The sequence below is a fragment of the Pipistrellus kuhlii genome, unplaced genomic scaffold, assembly GCF_014108245.1.
Source record: "Pipistrellus kuhlii isolate mPipKuh1 unplaced genomic scaffold, mPipKuh1.p scaffold_m20_p_33, whole genome shotgun sequence".
Lineage (NCBI taxonomy): Eukaryota > Metazoa > Chordata > Mammalia > Chiroptera > Vespertilionidae > Pipistrellus > Pipistrellus kuhlii.
This window is the reverse complement of record NW_023425533.1, coordinates 5102993-5130806: the sequence shown is the minus strand read 5'-3', so window position 1 is coordinate 5130806 and position 27814 is coordinate 5102993. Positions and strand designations below refer to the sequence as shown.

General features: G+C 42.0%; 1 protein-coding gene across 1 annotated transcript in view; it reads left to right on the top strand.

The window, feature by feature from the left end:
* The window catches only part of COL4A6 (collagen type IV alpha 6 chain), a 467370-nt gene that overhangs the window by 428088 nt on the left and 11468 nt on the right, over positions 1 to 27814 (top strand). Inside the window, exons 20-39 of the mRNA XM_036460712.1 lie at positions 625 to 729; positions 2375 to 2535; positions 3309 to 3488; positions 4030 to 4213; positions 7235 to 7288; positions 10365 to 10436; positions 10825 to 10932; positions 13676 to 13897; positions 14292 to 14453; positions 16055 to 16225; positions 16935 to 17078; positions 17523 to 17648; positions 18112 to 18293; positions 20327 to 20390; positions 20977 to 21051; positions 21565 to 21672; positions 21766 to 21873; positions 22656 to 22727; positions 23266 to 23391; positions 27604 to 27720. Of these exons, the coding sequence (XP_036316605.1) occupies positions 625 to 729; positions 2375 to 2535; positions 3309 to 3488; positions 4030 to 4213; positions 7235 to 7288; positions 10365 to 10436; positions 10825 to 10932; positions 13676 to 13897; positions 14292 to 14453; positions 16055 to 16225; positions 16935 to 17078; positions 17523 to 17648; positions 18112 to 18293; positions 20327 to 20390; positions 20977 to 21051; positions 21565 to 21672; positions 21766 to 21873; positions 22656 to 22727; positions 23266 to 23391; positions 27604 to 27720 (2541 nt within the window). The remainder of the gene's footprint in view (positions 1 to 624; positions 730 to 2374; positions 2536 to 3308; positions 3489 to 4029; positions 4214 to 7234; positions 7289 to 10364; positions 10437 to 10824; positions 10933 to 13675; positions 13898 to 14291; positions 14454 to 16054; positions 16226 to 16934; positions 17079 to 17522; positions 17649 to 18111; positions 18294 to 20326; positions 20391 to 20976; positions 21052 to 21564; positions 21673 to 21765; positions 21874 to 22655; positions 22728 to 23265; positions 23392 to 27603; positions 27721 to 27814) is intronic.

Sequence of the window (27814 nt, the reverse complement as noted above, 5' to 3'; positions counted from 1 at the left end):
TATTACATATTCGTCCTGTACTCTTCACCTTTCTCAGTCCCTAGGCAGAGGCTTTCAGTTCCCAAAGAAGAAGCATTGGCTCTTTCAAACTTTTTCTGGTCCTCAAGGGTAGACTGAGGACTTGAGATATAGGAAGCCAAGCTTGAATCTTAAGGTGGATGCTAAAAAACCTCCACAAGGTTTATTCTTTGTAGATCTTCTACTTGAGTATAGGATTCTAGATTCTAAGAGAAAGGATGGAAATATGAACCAGCACGTTTCTTTGAAACCTAAATCCCATGACCACTTCAGCTTGCACCCATTTCCTCTTTTGTCCTAAGAGCCCTCTCTGGAATAGACATTGGAACTTCAGAGTTACTGAAACTGCCTTATACATTCCTGTATCCCTCGAATCTGGTCCAGTGCCTAGAACTTGGTAGACATTTTATAACTAGTAGTAGAGTTAATCAAGCCAACAGAAGATGGACTTACTATAGACTTTAGGTCCCCTGTCTTGAATTTTTTTAATCTCATTTTTTGAGCTTTGAGAACCCAAGCCTTGATGACTGAGCTGTTGTGCTGAGTCAAATGAGCCCAGGCTCATGTAAGGTGTCAATATTTTATGTTTCTTTTTTTTTCATGAAGGTCCAGCATTTGAGCCTGGAATGCTACAGAGCACAGAGCCAGGATTTCCTGGTCTCCGAGGAGAACGAGGTCCAAAAGGAAACCAAGGTCTCAAAGGAGTAAAAGGTGATTTTGTCCCCTTGGGTTTATTTGTTCCTCAAACTTCCTAGAAAAGACTTTCCAGGTAATGAGCAAACCAACAGTCTTAAATACCTGAACAGAAGCAATTTTGGATCTTGATTGGGGATTTGAATATAGGATTGTTACAAGTGTTATATTTAGGCTTCTAAGACTGAGGTTGGCAATTGAGATCACAGGAAAAAAACTGGCTCAGAGGCTACTCCTACCTGCCCACCTGTAGAAACTATGCTAGCAGCCCAGGGTATTAACTAGCACATGATGCAACATTTACCAGTTTGCAAGGCCAAGGCGAGAAGCCATGTATTACCTTCAGCCTGAAAAAACAAACAAAACAAAAAAACTCTGAACAGGTCAAGATCTGGCACTCTGAAAAAGCCAACTGGCTCCATAAAAACAACTTCAGCCCCCAACTGATATTGAAGGACTTACTGATTCAGCTGCATGCCTCTCTTCATCTTCATCTTCTTGATGCCTTTGGGTTATTCCTTTGCTTCATACTCTGAGGGAAGATGCTAAAGCTTAGTTGAATCAATTCATTATAGTTACAGTCCAGGCCAGGGTAGAGGAAGAGATGGAGGAAGAGGTGAAATAACTGGCTCAAGAAGGTTTGGGTATGGTCTACTGGTTTTAGGTATCTAAAATTATTCTTGTTTGCTCAAGTAATTCACAGCTTTCCTCAAGCTCAAACAGACATGTTCCAATTTACTCCTCTTATTGTCCTGTTATTTGGGGACAAGGACATTAAATTGCAAGACTTGACTTAGGATATTAATTTTGGCCCTACCCTGACTCACTATAGAGATGATGTACTTCTTGATACCATTCTCCCTCCTAAAAGAGGGTCAACTCTAATGCTTCCCCTTCTATATTCCCATTGGTTCAGAAGGATTTCTCTAACAGTGATAATGATTCTCAACCTTCATTGTACATGAGAATCACCTTGGGGAAATTACTAAAAATTACATTCTTTGTTCTGACCTCCTGAGGGTCTGATTGACTAGATATGGGGTGAGGCCCAGCAAATTGCCTTATAAACACTCATCACAGGTGGCTCGGGCAGAAAGTCCATAGGTCGTACTTGAGAGATGCTAATTTGGAGAACAGACTATTCTCTCAGAGTTTTAGGAATTATCATTTTTATAAATGTAAGAAAAGACCATTTAGAATTTTAAGGGAACTCAGAAGTCACCCAAGTTGGCCCAGATTCTTATTTTCCTGACTGTAAGCATGGAAGGTATAGGTGGCTGGGCCAGGTGCTTTGCTGCAATCTCTATTGTTAATTTATTTGACATTTATCTCTGTCTACAAAAGATAGGGGGAAAAGACATTTTTGTGAAGAAAATCTTTAAGTGGCTTGGATTCCAGACTGTTAGCTGGTTAGTGTGGGTCAGCAGTCCCCAACTCTGCTATACATTAGACACACTGATGTTTAATTAGTTCCATACTAATTAAATCCAAATCATTAGCACAGATGTATTTTGATAAAGAGGGAATTTAGTTTATTTAAATCTGTTCACAGGCCTTTTTATTGTCCCCATGGACTTAAATCACAAATTACCACGGTCAGATCTTCCTGCTTTTTGGAAAGAAGGCTCACTTGTTTAATGGTGTCTTTTTTTGTTTCTCCCAGGGGACTTGGGATTTTGTGCTTGTGATGGTTCTATCTCCAACAGTGGACCACCTGGGGAGACAGGCCCACCTGGGCCACCAGGTCATATAGGCCTTTCAGGCCTTAAAGGAGCCAGAGGAGATCCAGGCTCTAGAGGCACACAGGGCCCATCAGGGTCTTCAGTAAGTCTGACCAAATTTTGGCCCCAAGGGCACAATGAGAGCTCTCAAGTGCCCCTCACTCTTCAACAATCACTTTTCTAAAACACATTAAAAAAAAAACACCTATATATATAAAAGCTCAGAGACCGAACAGCTAATGTCCAGGACAACTGGAAACACTGGTGGCTATGATGTGCACTGTGGCAGACTAACAGTCTGATCCAGGCCTCGATTCGGCCCCTCTCCCCCTGGCTGGCCCAGCCCCCAATCTGCCCCAACACCCCAATTGGGGATGGGGTTAGTTGGCCAACTGCCCATAGCCCCTCCCTCCCACCAGCCAGGCCCAATGGGCCCTCATTGGGGTGGGCCGGCCAGACCTCACTCATGCACGGGGCCTCTAGTGGAGATATAACAAAGCTTTATCTGTAATGTGAAGTATTTGAGTTGATGATCTCAAATTCCTTTCTACTTTAACCTATTCCTTCCCTTTCTCCCTCTCTTAACCCTTCTCTTCCTTCCACAAAATCATTTGCATTTGCCTAGCACTGTGCTTGGCCCTGAAGATAAAATTAGAATTAGACAAGGTTACCATCCTCAAAGATTTCAAAATTTAGAAAGGATAAGAAAATAAAGTAAATTATAATACAAAATGACAAACATAACCAAGTGCCCAGAACAGTATCAAAATGTACCCAAGGACTTGCTTTAGGTCAGACTAATGCTAGGTGCTAGAATTCTATGAAGTGTGCTCATTCCCTTTTGTCTCTTGATCATTGCCTTTGTCTATTTGTCAGGGTTTATTTGGGCCTCAAGGTCCTACAGGTCCCAAAGGAGAGAAAGGAGAATCAACCCTCAGTACGAGATCAGGGAAGCCAGGGGAGCAGGGTGATCCTGGCCCTCAGGGGCTGCCAGGAGAGACAGGATTACCAGGCAAGGATGGATTACCAGGTTTACAAGGTCTGCCAGGCTTTCCGGTAAGTTGATTGTTTCTGGGTAATTAGCTCTATAAATCCTCACACCTGACTGGGAGGAAGGGTTATTCTGATGGACACTAGACCATGAGACAGGGTAAAACATCTCTTCCTCTGCCATGGACACTTTTTGTTCTGTGTTTTTCTTTTCTTTAAAATTAAAATATTTTTTTCTAAGTATTGGTCATGTTTCATTTGATAAATGCCAGTAACAATTGACCATGTCACTTAAAAGGCTTCAGCTCCTCAGTAGCTTTCCCTTGCAAGTAATCCAGCTGCTTTTTGTGACCCCATAGGTTGTTATCCTGCTCCTGTTTTCTACCCCAGCCCCCCACTGATTTAGATCATTTTGCATTATCAGATCACCCAGGATTGACAAGCTTCATCATCTCCACTATCTATACTCAGACGACTTAATTGATAGAGTGGTAGAGAACTTTAACCCCCCTCCCCCCAAAAAAATAATATTAGCCACACTGTTTACCTCTTTCTTATTGTTAGAGAACTCTCCAGATAAGTCTCTAAATTTGGGCTTTTATTCTAGGGTGATGCTGGACAGGGATTCCCAGGTGAAAAGGGGTTTCCAGGGATTCCTGGAGAAAAAGGTCATAGTGGTTCTCCTGGTCCCCCAGGAATTGGGCTACCAGGGTCTCCTGGACCTCGTGGACCTCCTGGAGATCAAGGAATAGACGGATTACCAGGGAAAATGGGCCTCCCTGGGCCTCCAGGTGAGTCAGGAAATCAGATAGCTTTGGACTTAGGAAACTAACCCCTGGTAAAGAATACAAATACCTCAGATGCATGAAATGGGTAAGAAGCGGAGACTTGGTTATAATCACTACTTTTAGTCTTCTAAGTGTTTTCATGTGGAAAGAGTATTGTAATTTATTGTGGTATGCTTACACAGAACAATATGGATTTCAGCTCTACTTAGTGGAACACTTCCTAACAGAGCAGTCTAAAAATGTAACAGAGTTTTCTTGAGAAGTTATGATCTCATAATCCCTGGAAATTTTCAAGCAGAAGCTGAATGACCATTTATTATGAATGCATTGTAGTAATGAGTGGGATACTGGACAAGGTGTTCTATACATTGTGTGATAATATCATCAGCAGCAAAAATCCTTTCCTTAGTTCATGAGATCTCAGATTGAGAAGAGAATATAGTTGTATTTAGTGTAATCTCCATTTTATATCTTAAATTTCTCCCATTTATATGTTCTTTTTCTACTAGAATTTCAATAAATATAATGAGTGACAGTCCTGCTTATGGATTTTAAAGATGCTATGTTAATATCATGCCTTCTTCCAGACAGCCAGAACAGCTCTTTGTCCCAACTTCTATGTTTCTACAACCTTTGTGCTTCCATTAGTGGTATTACACTCCTTATAGTCATCTGAAGTTTGAAAACTTAACATTTATCTTTTATTCATTTGGAATGTTTTTATATTCTTCCCTTCCTCTTCTTGATATTACGATGTTATTATGTCATGCCCCACTTATTAAACAGCTATACGCTTGTTGGAAAAAATATATGGTTGAAAAGACAGGTGGAAGGATGGATGGATGAACAAGTGGGTGGATAGTTAGGAGACTCAATGACAACAACTTGCTAAGTAATTTCTCATCACTTATATCCAGACTTTTCCCACCCAATACTACTATGAACACTGCTGCCAATTTAACATCTATAAAGTATTGATATCATTTTACCCCCCTAGTCCAAAGCCACAAGTGATCTCTACTGAATAATGTCTGAATTCCTTTCTAGCCTTACCTTATCTCACATTCTTAATGTTTTAAAATAAAACAACAGTATTTTTCACTATCCCCAAACACATGTTCAATTCTAACTCCAAGATTTTGTCCATGATGCCTTTTTCTATACTGCCCTTCCTCTTTTCTCTATATAGTCAGATCCTACCCATTTATCAGGGTTCAATATAAGCCCTGCTTCTTCTACTAAGCCTTCCCTTGACCTCCACAGATGTCATTGCCATAAATTATATTATTACTTCCATTTATGCTTTCACTTTTCCCAACTAATTATAAGCCTCTGGATACTAGGAAAAGTGAGTAATACTTTTTAGCATTTCTCAACCTCCCTCTTAAAGTGGAATTGTTCTATAGGAGACTAATATATATTTGCAAAAGAAAGGGCCTTCTCAATAACCAAGGGGCTATTTCTTAGACCTGTTTCTCCTCTTTCCACCTTGTCGCATAGAAGAAATACCTAAAAAGGGAGAAAGACAACAGGTATAGAAAAATTATATTTATTTTAAAATCTAATTGTGTGAATTTGTATAATAATAATAATAATAATAATAATAATAGTACATGTTAAAATGGACAATTCAAGATTATTAAAAATCAAATCATTGTTTCAGTTCACACATTCCTATGAAAACTGTGAGAAATTTTATAAAACAAAATCTTTCTTTCGTTTTGGGAGTTTTGGTGTTATCTATAGCTTTGCTTCCAGCTCTGTTCTCAGAGACATTAATCATGGTCATTCCATTACCCCTCCAACAACTGGATCTTGATTCTAAGTCAACACATATTGCAGGCAACTAGGTTTTTAAAAAAAAAAAAAAATATATATATATATATATATATATATATATATATATATATATATATATTATTGATTTTTTACAGAGAGGAAGGGAGAGAGATAGAGAGCTAGAAACGTCGATGAGAGAGAAACATCGACCAGCTGCCTCTTGCACATCCCCCATCAGGGATGTGCCTGCAACCAATGTACATGCCCCTGACCGGAATCGAACCCGGGACCTTTCAGTCCACAGACCGACGCTCTACCCCTGAGCCAAACCGGTTTTGGCGGCAACTAGGTTTTAAACTGAATTATAATAACATGCGGATATACCTGGGCTGTAGATAAGACTTTCCTTGGGCCTCAAGAAACTTCTGTTCTGTCCTGATTTAATTTTCTTCTCTTTTTTGTTTTTTGTTTTTTAAATTTCTTTATTGATTAAGCATTAAGGTGTTTCATGTGTGTTCTTATTCCCCCTAATTTTCTTCTTCAGTTGATTGGTTTATTTATAAAATTATACATCCCCAATTTTTATATTCTCAACATTCTGAGTCAACAGAAGGAAGCCGATGGGACCATTTCTATCCCAACTTCACTAGTCACTGGACACAGAATGTTCTTAGGAATATAGTGGTATAGTAAATTATAATCTATGAGATATCTCATATAGAAAATGTTCTTGTTGCAGTACCAAGACTCCCCTCTGCCCGCCGCCAAATTAGTTAAATTAAGAGCTTTCTTTCCTCGCCGTTTTACCAACATATAACCTTTTGTAAGGTTGTAAACCAGACATTTACATTGTAGCTATTGCCATGAAAAATGAAGATATTGTTTCTAAATGTACTCACTTCAACCAGTTGTGGCCTAGGGTAGGATAACTGCCTTGCCAGGGAAGGGGATGTATTGGATAGTCATCAGAAGCCTTTCAACCTTGTAGTTTGAATTATTACAAACCATGGACTAACAAAAACATGGGCTGTTTCCAAAGAGGCTCTGATCCAGATGCTCATAGTAATACATCACCCTCATTATTACTGAAGCGGTGCCCTTGATTTGTGAGGGTGCCAGCTCTCTTCATTCAATCCAGACAGGGAATTTGATTGGTGGGTATACCTAGGCTGCAGATAAGACTTTCCTTGGGTCTCAAGAAACTTCTGTCCTGGTTTAATTTTCTTCTTTACTTGATTGATCTAGGTGACTGCTGCTGCAGAGGGAAGATTGGTAAAGGAGACTTAGACACTGAGGGAGGTGAGAGCTAGCTAAGTCAGGAGGTTCTCAAACAAAGTTAGAAAAAAAATCTCTTTTTGTTCACCTTTATCTCACACACTCACAATGGCTTGAGCACTACACTGAGCAGCCCCTGGTTGGGGAAAGATAATCCTAAGGCTAGGGTGCAAAGGCTAACATAAAACTGCTTCAGAGGCTCCTTGGCATATACCTTCTGGGAGGGAGTACAGGGATAAACGGGCATGCAATCTCCAGAGGAACTGATTTCCTTCACCATGCATATTGATGGCTTGCTGTTTTCTATCTTGAGCACCTTTATTTTCTGAACTTATCTGGGGCTATGACTTGTCTTGAGAGGTACCTCAAAGGACCTATGTATGTCTGATATTTATTCATTGGCTCCAGAGTATATTAAGATGTTATAATCTTGGTAAACAGAGGTGCTTTTTATTCTGAGAATTTTGGCATTAATTGGGAAAAGTCAGAATAATTAGGTCATTTGTTACAATTATAAAAATAGAATATGGGTAAAACCAATTTTTGCTTTGTTGGGGAGAAGGCTCTGAATTCAAGAATGTAAATTAGAAGATGGGGACATAAAGTAAAAAAAAAAAACAGATACCAGTATGACTTAAAGTCCTTACCTTCTCATGATGTTGACCCTCTGCTTTAATACATGTGTTGTGTGATGTACAGGACTGGCCTGAGGCAAAAGGGAAGTATGTCCTTAATTTCTTCTGGTTTCTATTCATCTTCCCTTTTATCATTATCTTTCCCATCCAGGTGCCTGTCTTCTGTCCCATTCTCTAAAGGTTTTGTCTTTATCTGGCTGTCACAAGTGTAAAAAAAAAATCTATGAAACTGATCTGATAAATTAAGGATGGATGGATTTATGTTTGGAGCCAATCCAGAGATAACTGTATTTTACCCAGTTTTTTTTTTTTTTTATTAAGACATAAAGCAATGAAATTGCAGTGTTTGACACATTTAAGTCTATTGGAATTATTGGGGCAAGAGAGTCTTCTGCAGAATCCCTCTCATGATACCATCTAGGAAACAGTTTTTCAGTCTAGTCCAAAGGACTTGGGCTGGAGGCAAGAATAGGATTGGCATGTCATCCTGAGATGCTTGCCCATGGAGCATATTTCCATAATGGAAATAACCCTCAGAAATAGGTCCATCATCTCAGTGTCTGGCAGGACTGTGATGGGTGTAGCCACCTATGGAGAAAGATTAGGCCTATGGCCATCTCTCCACCTATGGACATATGACTATAGGAACCTGAGGTCTAGAAGACAGAAAATTGCTGCCCAGGCTAGAAAGTAGTGTCATTAACTTGACTGGTGATAGAAACCATGGATGACCTTATAGGAGTTGTTCTAAGTACTTTTTCTTAAGTAAGATAATAAAAAAACTATTATTCATTAGGTACATACCAGTATTTTAGGCACTATTAGCTTTCCCCCACCCCCCATACAATCCTCATAATCACCATATGAGACAAGTAGCTCTCATTTACATGATGCTTAGAGAGGTTAAGTATCTTGCCCATACAACTAGTTAGTAGCGCAACTAGGATATAAACAGGTCTGTCTGGCTTCAGAGCCCACCTCTTAAGCCAATACATTATATTGTTTAATTTTCAATTTTGATTTAAGAATAGAACAAGTAGGCTAAAAATGCCATCAAGTCTTCATAGTAAAAAATATAAGTGGTATTGGAGGGGAAATGCCAGCCAGTTCAGCAGTTGAGTAAGCAGTCTGAATCATAGGTTGTATACATGTCTCTCTCTCTCTCTCTCTCTCTCTCTCTCTCTCTCTCTCTCTCTATATATATATATATATATATATATATATATATATATATATATATATATATAATTTTATTGATTTTTTTTTTACAGAGAGGGAGAGAGAGTTAGAAACATTGATGAGAGAGAAACATCAATTAGCTGCCTCCTGCAATGCTTCTATCCCTCTCCCTTATTCTCTCTCTAAAATTCAATTAACCACAACCAAGGTACATACCCTTGACCAGAATCAAATCTGAAACCCTTGAGTCCACAGGCCAACGCTCTGTCCACTGAGCTAAACCTGTTAGAGCTATATATATGTCTTTTAAGAAATGAAGTTTAAGACTGATTTTAAGTACAGGCAAAAGATGTAGAAGTTTATTAGAACTGTTGGCTTCATAGCTAAAGCAGACCTTGAGGGATTCTTTTAATGAATAGGCAAGACTAATTTTAATTAGCATAGCAATTGCTTGTATATGGAACTTGAGGGAACCAACACTTAATTTATTCACCAATATTTTATTAAACCTCCCCTCCATGATCTTATAGACTCTTTATATTTGCATTATTAATGAGCAATGAAGAGTTTGCTAGGAGAAGGGCTATGCATGCCAATTTTAATGTCTTGAATATTAATATTGACTGCCCCTTCTCCCTCTGTGGCAGAGTTGGTGGTTTCAAATGAGGAGCTGAGGGAAGGGTCAGTGTTCTTCTATTGTGGGCAAGAGAATGGCCTTCAGTGTTTTCCTGGTACAAATCTATAGGTATATCTGACCAAAGACAGACAATAGACTTCAACAGATTTCAAATGAGATATGTCAAAAGAACTCATTCCAAAAATTGGGAAGACATGTGAACTTAAGGGTCCTGGCTTCAAACCCTTATAATGTGGGCATATTGAACACTTAGGATTAACCCCAAGCTTCCATCTTAGGGAGAGGCTCCATCTGAGGGCAAAGTGAGCAGGCCATGTCTATTTGTTGCTGTCCCTGCACAGGACACTGCTAGGAAATATTTATAGGTAACATCTGCTACAGAGATGACTGCCTGGCACTGGACACTGATGGTTTTGGAAGTGACATCCTGGCATCTAGACACTAAGGGCATTGTTATGCCTGAAAGCAATTGCATTAGGGGTAACTCCCAAAAGCTTCTGATGTCAGGATTCTTTTGCATGGTCTCCAGCTTCTGGGTGGGAAGAACTTGGTTGTCCCATTTTATGGAATGGAAGTAAAGGAGCATTCTGGGGGAAAATCATTCCTGACTCATTGGGATCACCGAATGTTTACCTGTTACCATTTACAGGTATCACCTTGCCTTGTATTATTTCTGGGCCATATGGTCCATCAGGATCTCCAGGAGCTCCCGGATTCCCAGGTATGGAATGAGATCAGATAAAGCCATGAGCACACTTGCCAGGGCCATGAGCCAAAGGAAGCAAAGTGTAGCCCGATAGCATTTTGGGGTCCACATTTCTCCTGAGAGGGCAGACTTGAAGATTGAGAAAATAGAATGGCTGCTGGAGAGTCTCTCATCCATGTTTCTATCCCTCTCCCTCCTTCTCTCTCTAAAATTCAATTAATATATATATATAGATAGATAGATAGATAGATATAGATATAGATGTGTACATATATATATATATATATATATATATATATATATATAAAAGATGCCCTCCGAAACTCTAGAATTCTTAACTGAACACCACAAATCCTACCTATCCACACTAATTCACCTTTCCCCTCACCATTTGGGTTTTCAGGGCCTAAAGGGGCCCCTGGCCTCCCTGGGACTCCAGGTCAGCCTGGATCACATGGAAAAAAAGGAGAGTCCGGAAATCCAGGATCACTTCACCTCCCTGGATTTCCAGGTAAGGAAAGAAGCTTCTCCTCCCTGCTTCTCCTTTTGTGTGAGCGTGTGCATTTGGATTGTAATAGCCACCTACCAATTGCAGGAAGTTAGGATACAGCTGCAAAATGACAGCATATGGGGGCAATAAAGGCCATTTGAGATCAGCTAGACAATCCCTTCACTTTTAGATGAGGAAACTGGGGAACAAGTGAAAAGTGAATTGCCTGTGGTTACAAAGCCACTAGTGACAGAGCTAGGACTCTAACAGTTTATCTGGCTACCAGACCTATGGCAGTTTCCTGGATCAACTCCTTAAAGGTTAGAGAGATTCAAATGAGTCTAAGGGAAGTTTTTCATTTCTATCCCTTCACTCACACCCTGATATTTAAACTGAGTGCCATTGTTCTATACTGCACTAGTGGTTTTCAAACCTGGGCCAGCAGCATCAAGCAACACCTGGAAACTTGTTAGTAATGCAGATTCTTGGCCCCTTGGCAGAGCTACTGATCAGAAGCTCTGGGGTGGGCCCAGCAATCTGAGTTTTACCAAGTAACTCTGCCCCAGGGGACTTGGTTTAAGACCCATTTCTGTTCTACAGCACATAGATCATCTTGGGCTATGTGCCCTGAGTTTTATCTGTGTCTTAGTTTCTTCCATGACCCAGAAAAGAGGGAAGCATGACAGCAGGAGTTTGGGCCTTTGACATGAGGCCATGGGTGTAAACAATCACTTCAGCTACTGTAGGAGTCCCAGAGTTTCTGGGTTCTGCCCAAGGCCTGGCCTCAATGAGTTAGAAACTCTTCCAGGTCATATGGTGCAGTCCCTGTCTCTAGGCAAGTCCTCCAAGGACCAGAGACTTCTGATCTTCAAGAGAAATATGAAACACACTATTATTATTTTAAAATATGTTTCTTTTTTATTATCTACTAGAGGCCTGGTGCACAAAATTCATGCACGGGGGGGGGGGGGGAGGCCCCACAGCCCAGCCTGCACCCTCTCCAATCTGCAGTCCCTAAGGGGATGTCTGACTGCTAGTTTAGGCCCAATCCCTAGGGCCCAGCAGTTGGACATACCTCTCACAATCCGGGACCAGTGGCTCCTAACTGATCACCTGCCTGCCTGCCTGATTGCCCCTAACTGCCCCCCCTGCCAGCCTGGTCACCCTTAACTGCCCCCCCGATGGCCTGGTCACCCCTGTTGCCCTACTGCCAGCCTGGCCACACCAAACTAACCCCCCCTGATGGCCTGATCACCCCTAACTGCCGCCCCCTGCCAGCCTGGTCACTCCATGCAGCCTGCTATTTAGTCATTTGGTCGTCCCTCACTAACCCCCCTGATGTAAGGTGACCAGACGTCCCACTTTTGGTGGGACAGTCCTGATTTTTAACAATTTGTCCCACATCCTGTGGTGTTTTTAAAAAGTCCAAAAGATTTAGAAGATTCTTTCCAAAACTCGGGACTTTTTTAAAATACTGTGGGACGCGGGACAAATTGTTTTAAAAAAGCAGGACGTCTGGTCACCTTATCTGATGGCCTGGTTTCCCCACACAGCCTGCTGTTTAGTCGTTTGGTCATCCCTCAATAACGCCCCTGATGGTCTGGTCACCCTACACAGCCTACTCTTCAGTCGTTTGGTCATCCCTCACTAGACCCCAACCAGACTTGTTGCCCCACACGGCCTGTGTTCAGTTATCCTTCTGATTGTTTCAGTCGTGATGGCCCCTGGCTTTTTATAGATTAGGATACTAATAAAGGGGTAATATGGTAATTAGATGGGACATCTTCCGGTTTTCCTTTCTGACAAAGCTGGGTCTGGGAAAAGCTGCCCACCCATGGTCCCAGGCACCATCAGCTGCCTCCTGGGAGAAGCCACCCACCCATGGTCCTGGGCGAAGCCAGTTCAGGTCTTGGGTGCCTGGGCTGGCCAGAGAGAGGAAAGCCCAGGTCCTGGGTTCCTGCAGCCATCAGGAGGAGGGAAGCCTGGGTCCCAGGTTCAGGGATGAGGCAGAAGTGGTTAGGGGCGATCAGGCAGGCAGAGATGGTTAAGGGCAATTAGGCATGCAGGCAGATGAGCGTTTAGGAGCTAGTGATCCTGGATTGAGAGAGGCTGGTTTTGGCCTGATTTCTGTGGTCCAGCAGTCAGACATCCCCTGAGAGGTCCCATATTAGAAAGTGTGCAGGCCGGCTGAGGGACACCCCCCTTCAGTGCACGAATTTCACGCATCAAGCCTCTAGTCAAGTTATAATTGACATATAACATTATATTAATTTCAAGTGTATAACGTAATAATTCAATATTTGTATATGTTGTGAAATGATCACCATAATAAGTCTAGTTACTATTCTTCACCATACATACTTACATATTTTTGTTGTTGTGATGAAATCTTTAATATTTACTCTAAACAACTTTCAAACATGCAATACAGTATTATTAACAAGTGTCGCCATGCTATCCATTACATCCTCATGACTTATTTTATAACTGGAAGTTTGTACCTTTTGACCCCCTTCACCCATTTCCCATATCCCTTACCCCATATTTCTAGCAATCATCAATCTGATCTCTATATCTATAAGCTTAGGGGTTTTTGTCTGTCTTAACTTGATTTAATTGTTGGCTTTGTGTGTTTTTTAGATTCATGACACACACTATTGATATGTTCACTTTCATAGTAGAAAAAATCTGTTTCAGATACCTCTACCCATATCTATGGCTTCTAAATCTCCATGGGCTTTTATTTTTGCCTCTTTGCGTTTAGGATTTCCTGGACATCGTGGGGATAAGGGCTTGCCTGGGTTTCCTGGGCTCCCTGGAAAAGATGGCTTGCCTGGAAAAGTTGGCAATACAGGTTTACCAGGTTCCAAGGGAGTCCCTGGTGACATCTTTAGTGCTGAAATTGGTGCTCCGGGGGAACAAGGCCTACAGGGATTGCCAGGGGACAGAGGATTTTCTGGAGACTCTGGCCTTCCAGGACCCAAGGGTGACTCTTATTGCCTCACTTATTTAAAAATTAACAGAAAGCCTTTCTGTAACCAGTATACTTGCATGAACATTTGCATGAATCTGGGGTGAGGGGTTAATCGGATATTAAAATGAAAAGTCACTTTATTCTGTCCCTCTCTTTGGGGAATGATTTTCTTAAATTCCCTTAATTTATTCTCCTGTCCTAGTAATTCCAGAAGTAACCATAATCAATAGTCAGATCTCTTGCAAAGCCTCTTATTAACTGCTGGGAATAGCAACAATATTGGAGTTGAGACTAAAGTGGCATCTGGGATACATCGGGGACCAGTTTTCCATTGGCAGTTGGTTTGGTAACGTGGCCCTGCCATCATTGAAACAGGCTATGCTCATCTATCCCTTCTTTTCATTAGGTTTGTCTGGAAAGTCGGGCTCGCTAGGTCCCAAAGGTGAGCAGGGCAGCCCTGGAACACCAGGCCACATGGGACAGCCAGGTATTTCCGGAACTGTTGGTTTACCCAGCATCAAGGGCAAACCCGGGCTACCAGGAGCACCAGGCCTTCCAGGTACTTCAGGTAGGTCCTTTGGAGATGAAGACCCAGCTTGCCAGACTTAAGTTAGGCCCTGGATCCTGATGCCCTGAAGGTCAATAGCAGCAGTGTGACATGGACAGAGTTGAGAAAGAGACCACTTTCCTAACCTCTCAAGTTTCAAATCTCAAGTTGCCCTCAAATGCCAAGCAGAACAGATTTATGCAGTTTAGCTTCCAAAATATTGCCACAAAGCCCACCCTGGCTCTCCTCATGATCCCCCACTCCCTTATCATGCTTCAGTCTCCCTCCTGCCTTCCACTTGTTGTGGAGGGGTATCTAGCCATTTTCATTGCCTTCACTGGGGACCTGGGGAGTCATTGGGTTGGGGGAGAAGCTCAAGCATAGTGTGACTGTATGGTGGCCTCCCTCTCAGGGGAGCATGTCTCTGAAGACCATGGTCACAGTGTCTTTCACTGGGCAGTAGGGTCTGACACTGCTGGTTTCAGCCTAGTGTTTGCAGCTTGTCTTCTTCTGGCATCACCCTCCCTACCCTATCTCAGTGACTATATCATCTCTCCTTACTCCTGTCCAAGTGTTTAAAGTCAAATTACAACACCACTAATATGCTTTTTATCCCCTTTGTCCTCTGGTTTCTGGGGTCTTCACATAGATTGTCTGGGTGAGAAAATGACACTTAGGCTCTCAGACTAACTTCCCCACGACTTTGCTTTGTACTCAAGGAATTATCTTAGTATACACTATAACCTGGCAAAGCCAGAGGTCCCTGAACTCATGCTGTGGGATTGGACCCCATTGAATTTCCTTCTCTTGTTGTGGAATCCCCTTTCTAGCCTCCATTAGAATCTTGGAGCTTTCAGCTTTTCAATCCATAGAAAGCCAAGTCAGCCATTCATTTAGGTCCTCAGAGGTCCAAATACCTCTGTCGACACTGGTTTAATCCTTTGGGTTTTTAATTTCCTTGCTTTGTACCAGAACATTCCACTTTGACAGAGGCTCAGGAAGTTAATTCCATTGGTCAACATAATGCATGGTGAAAGAAGTCTTGGAATACCTAGGAGACCAAATGGGCCTTGGGGATTTCTACAGTACTTGGCACTAGGAGGTCTTTGAACCTTAATGCCAAGTAACTGGTTGATTTAACTGCTTGCATGAAGGATTAAAAGGGCATCCCTGAATCCATGGCTCCCTGGGAAGCTAACACAATGGATCAGCTTTAACCTCTACTTTACCGTTTGGCTCAAGAAACAGCCATTGTGGAGTGGTTCAGACTGGAAGTTCCAGGAAATTAGAGTCCATTTGCCACCCTGGCTTTAGAGAGCTCCATTTAGAGGCTAAAGTTTAAAACACATTCATAAAGGGTGAAGAAGTTATAATCAAATGAGATTTGTGTGCCCTGCCAGCTACAGTGCCATGTTGGAACTAATAGCCATTGGTGTGACACTCTGGGTGGTAGGTGCTAATGTTTCAGCCAACTAAGACCTCTGCCTGTTAACAGCCTACATAATCCATTCTTAAAGGGCCATTTTCTAAAAATAATCAGAAACCATGAGAATAGTCAGTGGTCCAGATCTGAACAGAGTCTTACTTCACAGTTGTCCTGTGTTCTCTCCTGTGTGGTTCAGGACATCCTGGAAAGAAAGGTCCAAAAGGTGAAACAGGTCCCCCTGCATCAACTGGAAAGAGAGGTCTGCCCGGGCTGAAAGGCCTTCCTGGATCTACAGGGTTAATTGGATTCCTGGGGAACTCAGGGTTGCCCGGGGATACTGGACTTTCAGGCCTGCCAGGTTGGAAGGGTAAGTGAAGTGATCAAAAAGGCACTAGTGGAACATCCATGCTGCCCAGATTGCCCTCCCCTTCTGCCTAGGAAAGGGGGATGAGGAGGGAGGTGGGCAGGGTTTTTAGTAACAAGATAGTTGGACAAGGCCAGTGCTAAGAGTCACACTCACTGCCTGCTGGGTGGAACACTGGCCTGAATAGCATAGTCAGTAAAGCCCAAGACAGTCATAGCCACATTGGGTTTACTCATTGTTTACTCATCTGTGGTAGGATCACCCCTACCACAGAGCCTGATAGTTTTCATTTTCTGTTCTCATATCCTGCTAGACACCAGAGGTTGGGTGAGAGGTATTTCCATTTTATACAGGGGGAAGTGAGTAGTCTAATGTCACACAACTGGTTAGTAACAGTGCCAGACTAGAGTGCCTCCTGGCCCTGGGCTTTTTTTGTGTGTGTGCCACACATGAGATTTATTTTGACAAATCATAAAAGAGATGTCCACCTCGTCTTTCCATTTTGTTGCTTAGTGTCATGTCCCTGGTCAGGGAAATGGTATAATGTGTAATGACTAAGAGTTGAAGCTTTGAAGTTAAAGAAACCTGGGTTTGAATCTCTTTTCTGCAACTTCCTAGCTGTGTGACTTTGGGTTAGTTAACCTCTCTGAGCTTCCATTTCCTTGTATGCACTAAAACAGGGATAATAATAGAAATTCTTGTTTCTTAACAGGTGAGAAGGGGTCTGTTGGACTGATAGGTTTTCCAGGGATACCAGGTCTCCCCGGGATTTCTGGTGCAAGTGGATTAAAGGGAATTCCTGGGTTGGCTGGAAAAATGGGACCATCTGGAAGGGCTGGTCACCCTGGTGAAAAAGGTGAGCAGGAGAATTGAATTCTGGAATTGCCATTCATGCTTCCCAAGGTAGATTTTGTTTGTCAACTTTATCATCCATGTGGCTTGTACCAATCCTTTGTTAAATAATAAGATTTAAGGCTTCTGAATAAAATCCTTTTAAACCAAAAGACCTAATTTCTTCTATTACCACTGCATATTAGAGGCCTTGTCATACATTCCCAGATGTTCAACAGAGTATGGTTTTGAGTACAGCTTAAAGTTGCTTGTGGAGTTTGGGCTTATGAAAGGATAGAGCATGCACATAAATGCAAAGTTGGGAAAACAGGGGCACAAAGAAGCTGGAAGGGCTCAGAAAGGGTGCTGGGGTGTGATGGATGGAAGAGCTGATATGAAAAGTCAGCTCATGCCTAACTCCTTGTCTGAGCTTCCTCTTGTGAGTATCTCATGACCTCCATCCCTGCAGGAGAAAGAGGCGATCCGGGGCCAGTTGGAATTCCCAGTCTAAGACCTCCAATGCTGAACCTCCAATTCAAAGGAGACAAAGGCTCTCAAGGCTCAACTGGATTGGATGGATTTTCTGGACCCAGAGGTGCTGGGGCAGGGATTGGGCAGGAGAAATGCCCCATGAAGGTTTTAGAACCAAAGTCAAATCCCTTCCTGAGAAAAGGCTTTGCACTACAAGACTCCCCAGAGTGTCAGTGTGGGTGCTGGCAGGGGATCCTAAGAGGATACCTTCCATGAGCCTGAGGGGCACCTGGACTTTGAGATTGCCAATTTTCACTGTCACTGTTTAAGTGAGTTTTTGAATCCCAGACTGTTGTACCCCTGGAGAAGCCTTGCAGATGGTAGGTCATGGGCACTGAATAGCTTTCCCAGTACTGGAGCAGGCTAGACCTTACTGGCACTTCATAAGGGTGAAGACACCACCCCACTCCCACCTCTACCTCCATGTTAACTGTCCCCAAGCTGTACTTTGCCTGTCTGCAACCCAGGGCACCTGCACCTTTCTCTTGCCCAGAATCTCATTCCAAGCCATTTGTTTTTTTTCCCAGGTGAGAAAGGAAAGGCTGGTCTCCATGGGCCACCAGGCTTGCCTGGAGCTCCTGGATTCCCCAATACCATCAAAGGACATATTGGGGAACCAGGCTCCCCTGGCTCCACAGGACTTCGGGGATTACCTGGCCAGAAAGGCTTACCTGGAATCTCAGGCTTCCCAGGAATGCCAGGAGAAAGTGTATGTGTGTACATATTTTTGTCTCCCCACCAGGAAGGGTCCTCTACAGCAAGAGGATATGTCTCCTTTGCCTACCATTTTGATCCTTAGCCCTTTCCCAGGTCACCCTAGAGTCTAGACAAAGCCCTCTCTTTGAGTTTCATAGGTCTTTCCATCCTTTCCTGAACACCCGCTACTTTGGGCCTTTGTTCATGCTATCTTCCTACATGGCTAACTTCCTCCTCTGCAATTGCCTAAAACCTGCCCATCCTTCAGGCTCCATCCCAGGTGCCTACTCCTCCAGAAGTCCCTGGGCTTCCACCATGCTTGCACACTATCCTTCTCATTATTTATTGGCCCTGTGTGGGTTTGATTTTATGTGAGATTGTTGGGACTTGAGAACAAGAACTGCCTCATGTGCTTTTTAGTCTGCACCCCACTGCCCATATCCATTGAGTTTGGTATATCATAAGAATTTGGTACAGACTTCATGATGTTTTTGATTTCAGAAAGGTCTTTGTTGCCTCCACAAGAGACAACAATTGGCAAATAATCAAATCCAGTTTCTTTGGTTCTTAAAAGGCAGAGTGGTAGAGTAGGCTTAACTATGAGATTTGGGTTTAAATCTTAGTCCCATCATTCATTAGCTCTGTGATTTTATGCATATTGCTTAACTTGCCCAAGCCTCACTTTTCTCATTTGTAAGAAATTAGAATAATCACACCTCCTTCAGACAGAAGTGAAGATAAATTGAGATAGTACACGTAAAACACTTAGCATCGCATCTGGGGTGCATGGTAGACTATGAATGAATAGTAGCAATAATAGCCGAAACCGGTTTGGCTCAGTGGTAGAGCGTTGGTCTGCGGACTGAACGGTCCCGGGTTCGATTCCAGTCAGGGGCATGTACATTGGTTGCGGGCACATCCCCGGTAGGGGGGTGTGCAAGAGGCAGCTGGTCGATGTTTCTCTCTCATTGACGTTTCTATCTCTCTGTAAAAATCAATAAAATATATTAAAAATAAATAAATAGTAGCAATAATAGTAGTATTGAAGGGACTAAAATTTAGTCACTAATGAACTAAATCACAGAAAATCCATGCTCTATGCAGGCAAAGTCCTCGTCCTATAAAAGTGTCAGTCCATCTGGTAGAGAGAAAACACACACACATGCTCACACACCTCTGAAGCAATTTCAAAACAAATAGTTCTCAACTGGGTGGTCCTGACTACTCACACACTGGGAGGGATGGAATCAAAGTGGAAAGCATTCTGATAGGAGTCAGAGCATAAGCAAGGCTAGAATTAGTAGACATGCAATGTGCAGGAAAAAGCCAGGCATATGGATGAGATGTCCAAAGCAGTAGTTTAGTGACCACAGTGACCCAGTACAGAACTCAGACTCCACTCAAGGCACTAGGTAGCACGTTTCTTTACTGGGTACATCTCAAAATGAATCAAAACCATACCAAATACCATGAGAATAGTATTGGTGGCAGCTGATTGTGTTGGACATTAGCTAATGAAGCAGTTTTTCCTGTGAACCTACACATACAGCTTGTTACCTGGTGACATAAGGACATTATGTTCCCTGCTGAACCTGTAGCACATGGCTAACCTCGCATAGTGAAGCAATACTTTATCTTGTTCATAATGGCTCCAGAGGTTTGTCATGGGCAGTGGTAGCCAACTGTCTGCATAGCACACCTAGTGCCAGGCCTGACTGTCATGTTCTGTATTTTCTAAGAGACTTGCTAGAACACCTTGATTTTCCAAGATTCCAACTTTAATAGGCATTAGGAAGTTATGAATGATAAGACCCGGATTAATCACAGATCAAATTCTTAAGAAAAAAACAAAACCCAAGGATGAATTTCAATCCATTGTTCATCATCTTCCCCTCTGCAGGATGTCATACCCTACTTCCACCAGTCCACTCCTGCCACAGAGTACATGATAGACACCTCTGGCAATGACTCAGGGAGGGGAGTGGGTGTAAGAATGGAAGGCCCTGAGTTATGGGCAGAAATAATGATCCCCATATTGCTTTGAAGGGTTTGCAGGGTCTCAGAGGAGCTCCTGGGATCCCAGGAGTATCTGGCCTCCCAGGTTCAAAAGGTAAGGAGTACTTTCTCTTTTAATATGTTTTTATTCCAGAGCAAGGTGAATTTCTAGTAGTCCTAGGGCTCTCCTGGTTGAGGGAGAGGTAAGATTATGTGTTTAGGAGAAAGTGAGTTGGTTTACATTTCCCCTTTGGTCAAACCTCCCCTCCTTTTCAGTCTTTGTTCCTCAAAGACATGTAACAAACAGTGCGTTCAACCCTCCTGCCTTCCAGACTCAGCAGTAGAGGGGAACCTAGTGAACCCAATCCACTGAGCAGGAAAATTCCCATTCTTGCTGTCATCACTGTTCCATTTTGGTGATGTTTTAGGGCCCTTTCCATTATCTTATCTGCCCATACTGGGTCTAGTGATATATCGATATTTTCCAATTGATATATGCTATGTGTAGTATCATTTCATGCCAACAAACTAGTAGCATCTCAGCCCTTTGTTGATTGGTCACTTTTAACCCAATGGGTAATTTTGTTAAGGAGCACTCTGGCTATATTGAATCTGGAAAGATTTTTGCCTTAAAAAGATCTCCTTTTGACAAAATGAGCTATAAGTTCTTCAAACATTTGAACAATGTTTTGATATCCCAGGAGATCAAGGCCAAACACTTGGACTTCCTGGTAGCCCAGGACCTAAGGGACAACCTGGGGAACCCGGTTCGAAAGGTAAGATTGTTGTGCTTTTTCTCACATGTCTCACAGACTCCTAAAAACTTAAGAGTGAAAGGAATTTTGGAGGTAAACCCCAAGCTCTACAATTTCGATCCAGTGCAGAAAAATTCCTACCTGACATGTGTCCACTCACAGGTAGCACACAGTTTTCCCCAAGCAAACCAGCATACTCTTTTTTCAAGATTTGTAGCCTTATATGGGATAAGTATAAAATCTGTGGAATAGTGGTATCCACCCCTTTAATTTATAGTTATATAAACTGCTTCTTGAACATTTCCACCTGTTGATCTTATTTCTGGGAGCACTCAGAACAAGTTTACTTACTTTTCAATTAGGCAGCACTTTTCAAAAGTGAAGACAGCTGCTGTGATCCTTTTCAGAGTTTCTTCATTGGATATAGCCATCTTGACAATTCAAGTGGCTTCAACTTCCTCCTCTCCCTCTTTAAAGGAGGAACACACTGCCCAAAATTTGACCTTATCACTCAGCATTTTTCTTGATTTGTAGGTATGAAAGGAAAATCTGGACTAGTTGGTGACATGGGTGTTCCTGGAATTAAAGGTGAAGATGGGAAAGTTGGTATTTCTGGAGATGTTGGCCTTCCTGGCTCCCCAGGTACCATGCCACATGACAACTTTATTATGAAAAAAATAGGATTACCTTCAAGGCATGACCCATTCTAAGCTTTTGCCTTGGTTTTACTTTTAGGACTCCCTGGGATTGCAGGCATAAAAGGAAACCCAGGGCTTCCAGGTTCTCCAGGCCACCAAGGGTCACCTGGGCCCCTGGGACCACTTGGCCTAATAGGAACAAAAGGTATGTGTATTTTGGATAAACCAGTTGCATAAGGAGTCCTTACCTCAAAAAAGGACAGCAATTACTTTTTATTAAGAGACACTAGCTCAGGTTAAGCCATGTTCAGAAGAGCCATTTACTGGGCCATGTGAGGAATAATGGGAAAGAAAGATTAAGAGGAAGAAAGGAGGACATGTATAAATGGGAACAAAAGAAAATAGAATTCATGGAGAGAAGGATTATCAGGAAAGGTCAATGCCATGGCATATAAAAGTATTTCCCGAACTTAGAAATTGGGCAGTGAGTGTCTGGGAGTTGGCAATTCAAGGTATTGATATTGCTACTCTGAATTCTTCTTAAAGAAACCTAATTATCATCCTGTTCTTAAAGCTATACAGGTTTCTAATAAGAGTCAGGAAAACTTAGGGTGGAGTGTATAGGTGGAGAATGGTCTAGTCTCGCTTAGGGCATTAAACAATGCCTCAAGAAAGACCCTGACCTTTAAAATGAGGACTTTGAAGCCTGGCTGGTGTGGCTGAGTTGGTTGAGCATTGTCCCATGTACCAGGAGGTCACAACTTTGATTAATTGTCAGGGCACATGCCGGCGTTGTAGGCTTGACCCCTAGAAGGAGGCATATAGGAGGCAGCCAATCAATGTTTCTCTCTCATCCATGTTTCTATCTCTTTCCCTCTCATACTTTTTTTAAATGAGGACTTTACAATGCTCTTGGGGACAAGACCTTTTGCTGGCCCTTCATGATTTAGAGTTGCTAAAGCCATTTCTGATACTCTTTCCCCTTAGGTTATCCTGGAATTCTTGGTTTACGTGGACTAAATGGGCTTCCAGGAACCAAGGGTACCCATGGAACTCCAGGTAAGGAAGACCCTCAAGGGCAAGAAAGAGAGCATCAGCTCTAATAGAAGCCTGGCAGGGGCTGTCCATGAGTTCTTGACTGTGGTGTATGCCATATGCTTGGACTCCTAGATCTTTTTGCTAGCCCCCAATTTGGACTGCCTTGATATAGGAAAGAGGATAGGATTTGTCCCTCTACTTTAGGAGTGTCGAACTCAATCAGAGAAGGGGCCAAAATCTAAAATCCAGCCTAAATCGCGGGCCCAATGGTTTACTGAACAGTAATAAACTGTCATTGTGATGGAAACGCAGCGGAGTGCAGTGATGACAGCGCGGTGCGGGCCACATTGCAAGGCCTGGCGGGACGGATTTGGCCCGCGGGTCTTGTGTTTGACACATGTGCTCTACTTGAATGATCTCTCCTTCCTCTTATTTCAGGCAGGGCCCTAATAATTGAACTATGCATGAGGTCCTCATCCCCCCCTCTACACACACACACACACACACACACACACACACCCCAACACACACACTGAATTCTGTTCTCCTCTCCTCCTAGGACCTAGTATAACTGGTGTGCCAGGTCCAGCTGGATTGCCTGGTCCCAAAGGAGAAAAGGGTTCTCCAGGAATTGGCATTGGAGCCTCAGGCAAGCCAGGCATGAAAGGACAAAAAGGTGGCCAAGGTAAGTGGCCCCAAATCAGGCCTTGTAGAAGCTAAGGCCTGGTTGGGAGCCAGGGTTGGGTTTTGTCATGGCCATGCAGCTCACAGGGTTGAGCTGTGCATGTCTTCACATCTCTGGGAATCTCAGAACCTAGTGGAACAGACTGCTAAGGAAAAGAATGTAGGCATGCCTAGGGCTATCCTGGGAAGTGGTTTGAGGGAGGAGTTTATAGAGTGCTCTCTAGCCCCCAGATACTCTCCCTTATTTAAACTAAGGGCCTCTCTTACACATTTGGCCCAGAGCCTGGATTTAATGGTCCTGAGTGACAGGATTGCCCACCTAGTGGTTTGTCAGAAATTCTTCATTGTCCAGTGTAGATGGCAATCCCAGGAACTAAGGAAGACAGCATGGTTGCTGGAAGGAGTCCAAGACTAAGAGGATAAATGTCTGTGACAAGCACACAACAGGCACACAATTAGGATTTGTTGGGTTTACTAAAAATCAGATTTTGCCCTAATCTCGGCCCCTGACTCACACACTGTCTGAAGTTCCATTATGAGCCTCCCTTTCCTCACCTCTCAAATAGTGAGAGTGAATTTTGATTATTGTACCCTCCTTAGGAATGTTCTGAAGACCCATATATATCCCACTCAGTACAAAACAGGAAATGGCTAAGAGTATGGGCTCTGCTGAATTAAAATTCCAGCTCTACCTCTTACTAGCTATATGAACTTGAACAAGGAAGTTACTTGCCCCTCAGTTCCAAATGGACTCCCAGTTTTTCTTTTCTATAAAATGAACACAGCAGAGGTTTGATGAGGAATCAATAAGGAGTAAGCACTTAGCACAGCGTCTGACATATAGTCGTTGCTCAAGAAATGTTGGCCATTATATCATTACGTGTTAACTGAGGGAAAATATTTGCAAAATGTTCTGTTCCTCATCGTTCATGGGTCCGAGGTCCCAAATTTTACTTACTTATGTGCATGGATTTTTTGTTTTGTTTTGTTTTTTAATAAATATATTTTATTGATTTTTTACAGAGAGGAAGAGAGAGGGATAGAGAGTTAGAAACATCGATGAGAGAGAATCATCGATCAGCTGCCTCTTGCACACCCCCTACTGGGGATGTGCCCGCAACCAAGGTACATGCCCTTGACCGAAATCGAATCCGGGACCTTTCAGTCCGCAGGCCGACGCTCTATCCAGGGGTCTTCAAACTTCTCTCATTATGAGAATCACCTGGTGGAGGTGTTAAAACACAGATTCCTGATAGCACTTCTTATAGTTGGGATCCGGGAAGCTGTGTTTTAACACCTCCACCAGGTGATTCTCATAATGAGAGAAGTTTGAAGACCCCTGCGAGCCAAACCAGTTTTGGCTGTGCATGTTTTTATAACCTGCATGTTTGTATAATATGCGTATGTTTTCCAGGATCTATGTTCATTCATACATTAATTCATTTCCTGCTTTATTTTATATTGGTACATCTGCTCTTCCTGTTTATTCTTTCCTTTGGTCTGGACCAACCTGTTCTTTTCTAGAAGCCAGCAGGTTCTCCAAAATGAGGGCTGAAACAGGGTCTGGGCCTAAAGGGAGATTGTCTGACTTCTTTCACAAGAAATAGAGAAGAGGGAATCTGGATAGAAGCACAAGGGCATTGCCTTTTCTCTTTTCAAATCTGGACTATGAATGCCTGGTCATTAAGTTATCAATTTCCTTTAGCTATCTGAGGTAATAAAATCACAGTAAACAGTACATGACAAGATGGATACATTTCAGTAACATAATGTTGGGGCAGGGGAGGTAAGTACCAGAGGAAAGCATTTGGTATAATTCCATTGCTAAATGTTCATAATTAAGCTAAAACAACCAAAATATTGTTTAGGATACAGATAAGCATGGTCAAACAGTGATGAAAAAGGAACAATGAACAAAAAATTCAGGAGTGAGTGCCTCTAATTGGGAGGGAAGTTGGTGCGAATCTTAGAAGGAAAAGTAATGCTATCTTGTTTTTCTTTGGGGGTTGGAATAGATGTTCACTGTATCCCGATTATTTTTTTACAGATTATTTATAAATTTCTTCTGCTTTTCTCAATATCTAATTAAAACAATTTGTTTTAAAGCAAATATTATAATCCCCCCACCCACAGGAACTTATCTCTGATTTGATCATAGAAATCCATGTAAAATGAGGGTTTACCCCTAAGGAAACTCGTTAAAGCAACCCTGGACCCTATAATAATAAAAATAACTTCAAATTACATCATTTAGCCGAAAGCAGTTTGGCTCAGTGAATAGAGCGTCAGCCTGCAGACTGAAAGTCCCAGGTTCAATTCTGATCAAGCGCATATACCTTGGTTGTGGGCACATCCCCAGTAGGGGGTGTGCAAGAGGCAGCTGATCGATGATTCCCTCTCATAGATGTACCTAACTTTCTCTCTATCCCTCTCTCTTCCTCTCTGTAAAAAATCAATAAAATATTTTTTTTTAATTTACATCGTTCATTTTTATATTTGTACTAAAAAGGGCATTGCTTTTTTTATATAGTCTGAATTTAAGCTGAATTATAAGCTGAATTTGTATGTTTAGGCTTTTTTAATGCTCTGACACAGGAATGAGTTGGGAAAATATGCCATCTTGAGTTTTTATATGCTCATTTAAGTGGTTGTTTTTTCTACTCCTTGAGGTTAATAGTATTTTATTCCAGATTTAATGGTGAATTTATATAATTATAAAATAAAATAAAAGTTAAAAAGAGGAGGTGGCTCCAAAAACCGAAATGGGAATTTTTATAATCAGTGTGCTGCCCACACTTAGTCTACTATATCTACTATATAAGTTGTCTCATTTACTGGTTTTGTACAATTTCAGCAATTTTTTCAGGGGAAAAATATTTTTTTTTCTTTTTAGATATTCACTTTTGTGAAAATGAAAATAACTTCAAAGGTTTATCAAGAAACAGTTGACAATATTAAAAGTAGTACCATGTGGCTATGCAAATAGTTGTTTGTTCTTTGTATTTTTATTTTGTTTCTTTTTCAGACTTGTAATAATTGGAGACTTTTCTTGAAATTTATTTTTCTTTATATTTCATCAGCATTCAATTAATTAATGAACTTATAAAAAACACCTGAATTAACCAGTCTGCTATCTTTTTTTTACAAGTTTTCATGGGTGTACTTTTAATAAAATGCAACTAATATTTTTTAATTTTCTTGTCATAAACAAAAAAATAATCTCAACCACCAGGATATCTTATCAACCAATTTAAATCTATTTCTCTTTATTGAATATCTTCTAGAATACATCAAAGTAATAAGCACATTTCTTCCATGCTAAAAGTATGTGGACTTCTACATTTGTATGTATGACTTTGATGTGTTTTTCCATCAAGAGTATCATCTACAAATATTCAATGTGTGTATATTAAATAAATCTGTCACCAGTTAAACTTTTTTGTTTTGAACATATTATAATAGAGATCATTTCACAAACAGAAAACTTGTAAGGCAGTATTGAAATGTAGCAAACAAGTATTCTGTATCTACTCTATTAAATAACTACTCTCTTTGGCCAAGAAAAGAGAAAGGGATTTAGTAGAGAAATTTGTTCTCTAAGCTCAATTAAGCAAGCATTTCATTAATATGAATTACCTACAAAAGTGTCTTTCGGTTTGCCCTAGAAGCTGTAGAAGTTAGCTCTAGAAGACATCAGGAAGCACAGAGCCCTGGGCACCTCCCATAGAATAGACCCAGCAGGTGTCTATTCTGACTGTTTGGGGACTGTGCCTACATCTATAAGCTTTTTTGAACAACATTAGACATAACTGGCTAACGTAATGAAATGTTCTATAAGAAGAGTAGATTTAAAAACACTTTGGGAAACATCAATTCCATGTGCTGCAGTCATGCATTTTATTCCCTGATTTGAGGGAAATTAAAATATTTCCATTACTAGTGAGGTTGGGGAGCTAGAGATTTTCAAAGCTTTATTATACCAATTAAATGTAGCACCTGCTGAGACGGAGTGGGGAGTCTCTGAGCTCTGTCAGCTACTTCATCTGCTGACTGCCAAAGTAGAATGAAGGGAGAAGAGCCCTCTGCTGGCATCTGTCTGTCTGGCAACTACCTAAGGTCTAATTTTTGCATACATATCCATTTTCTCTGAGAGAGCCTGGCCCCCTCCTGGACACACAAAGTCCATGCAGCTCCTTTTATTTGTCCTTTGCAGGTTTCCCAGGTCCCCAAGGCCCTGCTGGTCCCCCTGGTGCCCCAGGTCTCTCCTTGCCATCAGTAATAGCAGGACAGCCTGGAGACCCTGGACGACCAGGCCTAGATGGAGAACGAGGTAAAGACAGGAAGTCCAAAAGAGGGCTGGCCATCACCTTTTGTCTGGAGTTTGGGATGGTCCCATATACAGTTCAGCCCCATCTCTATGGCTG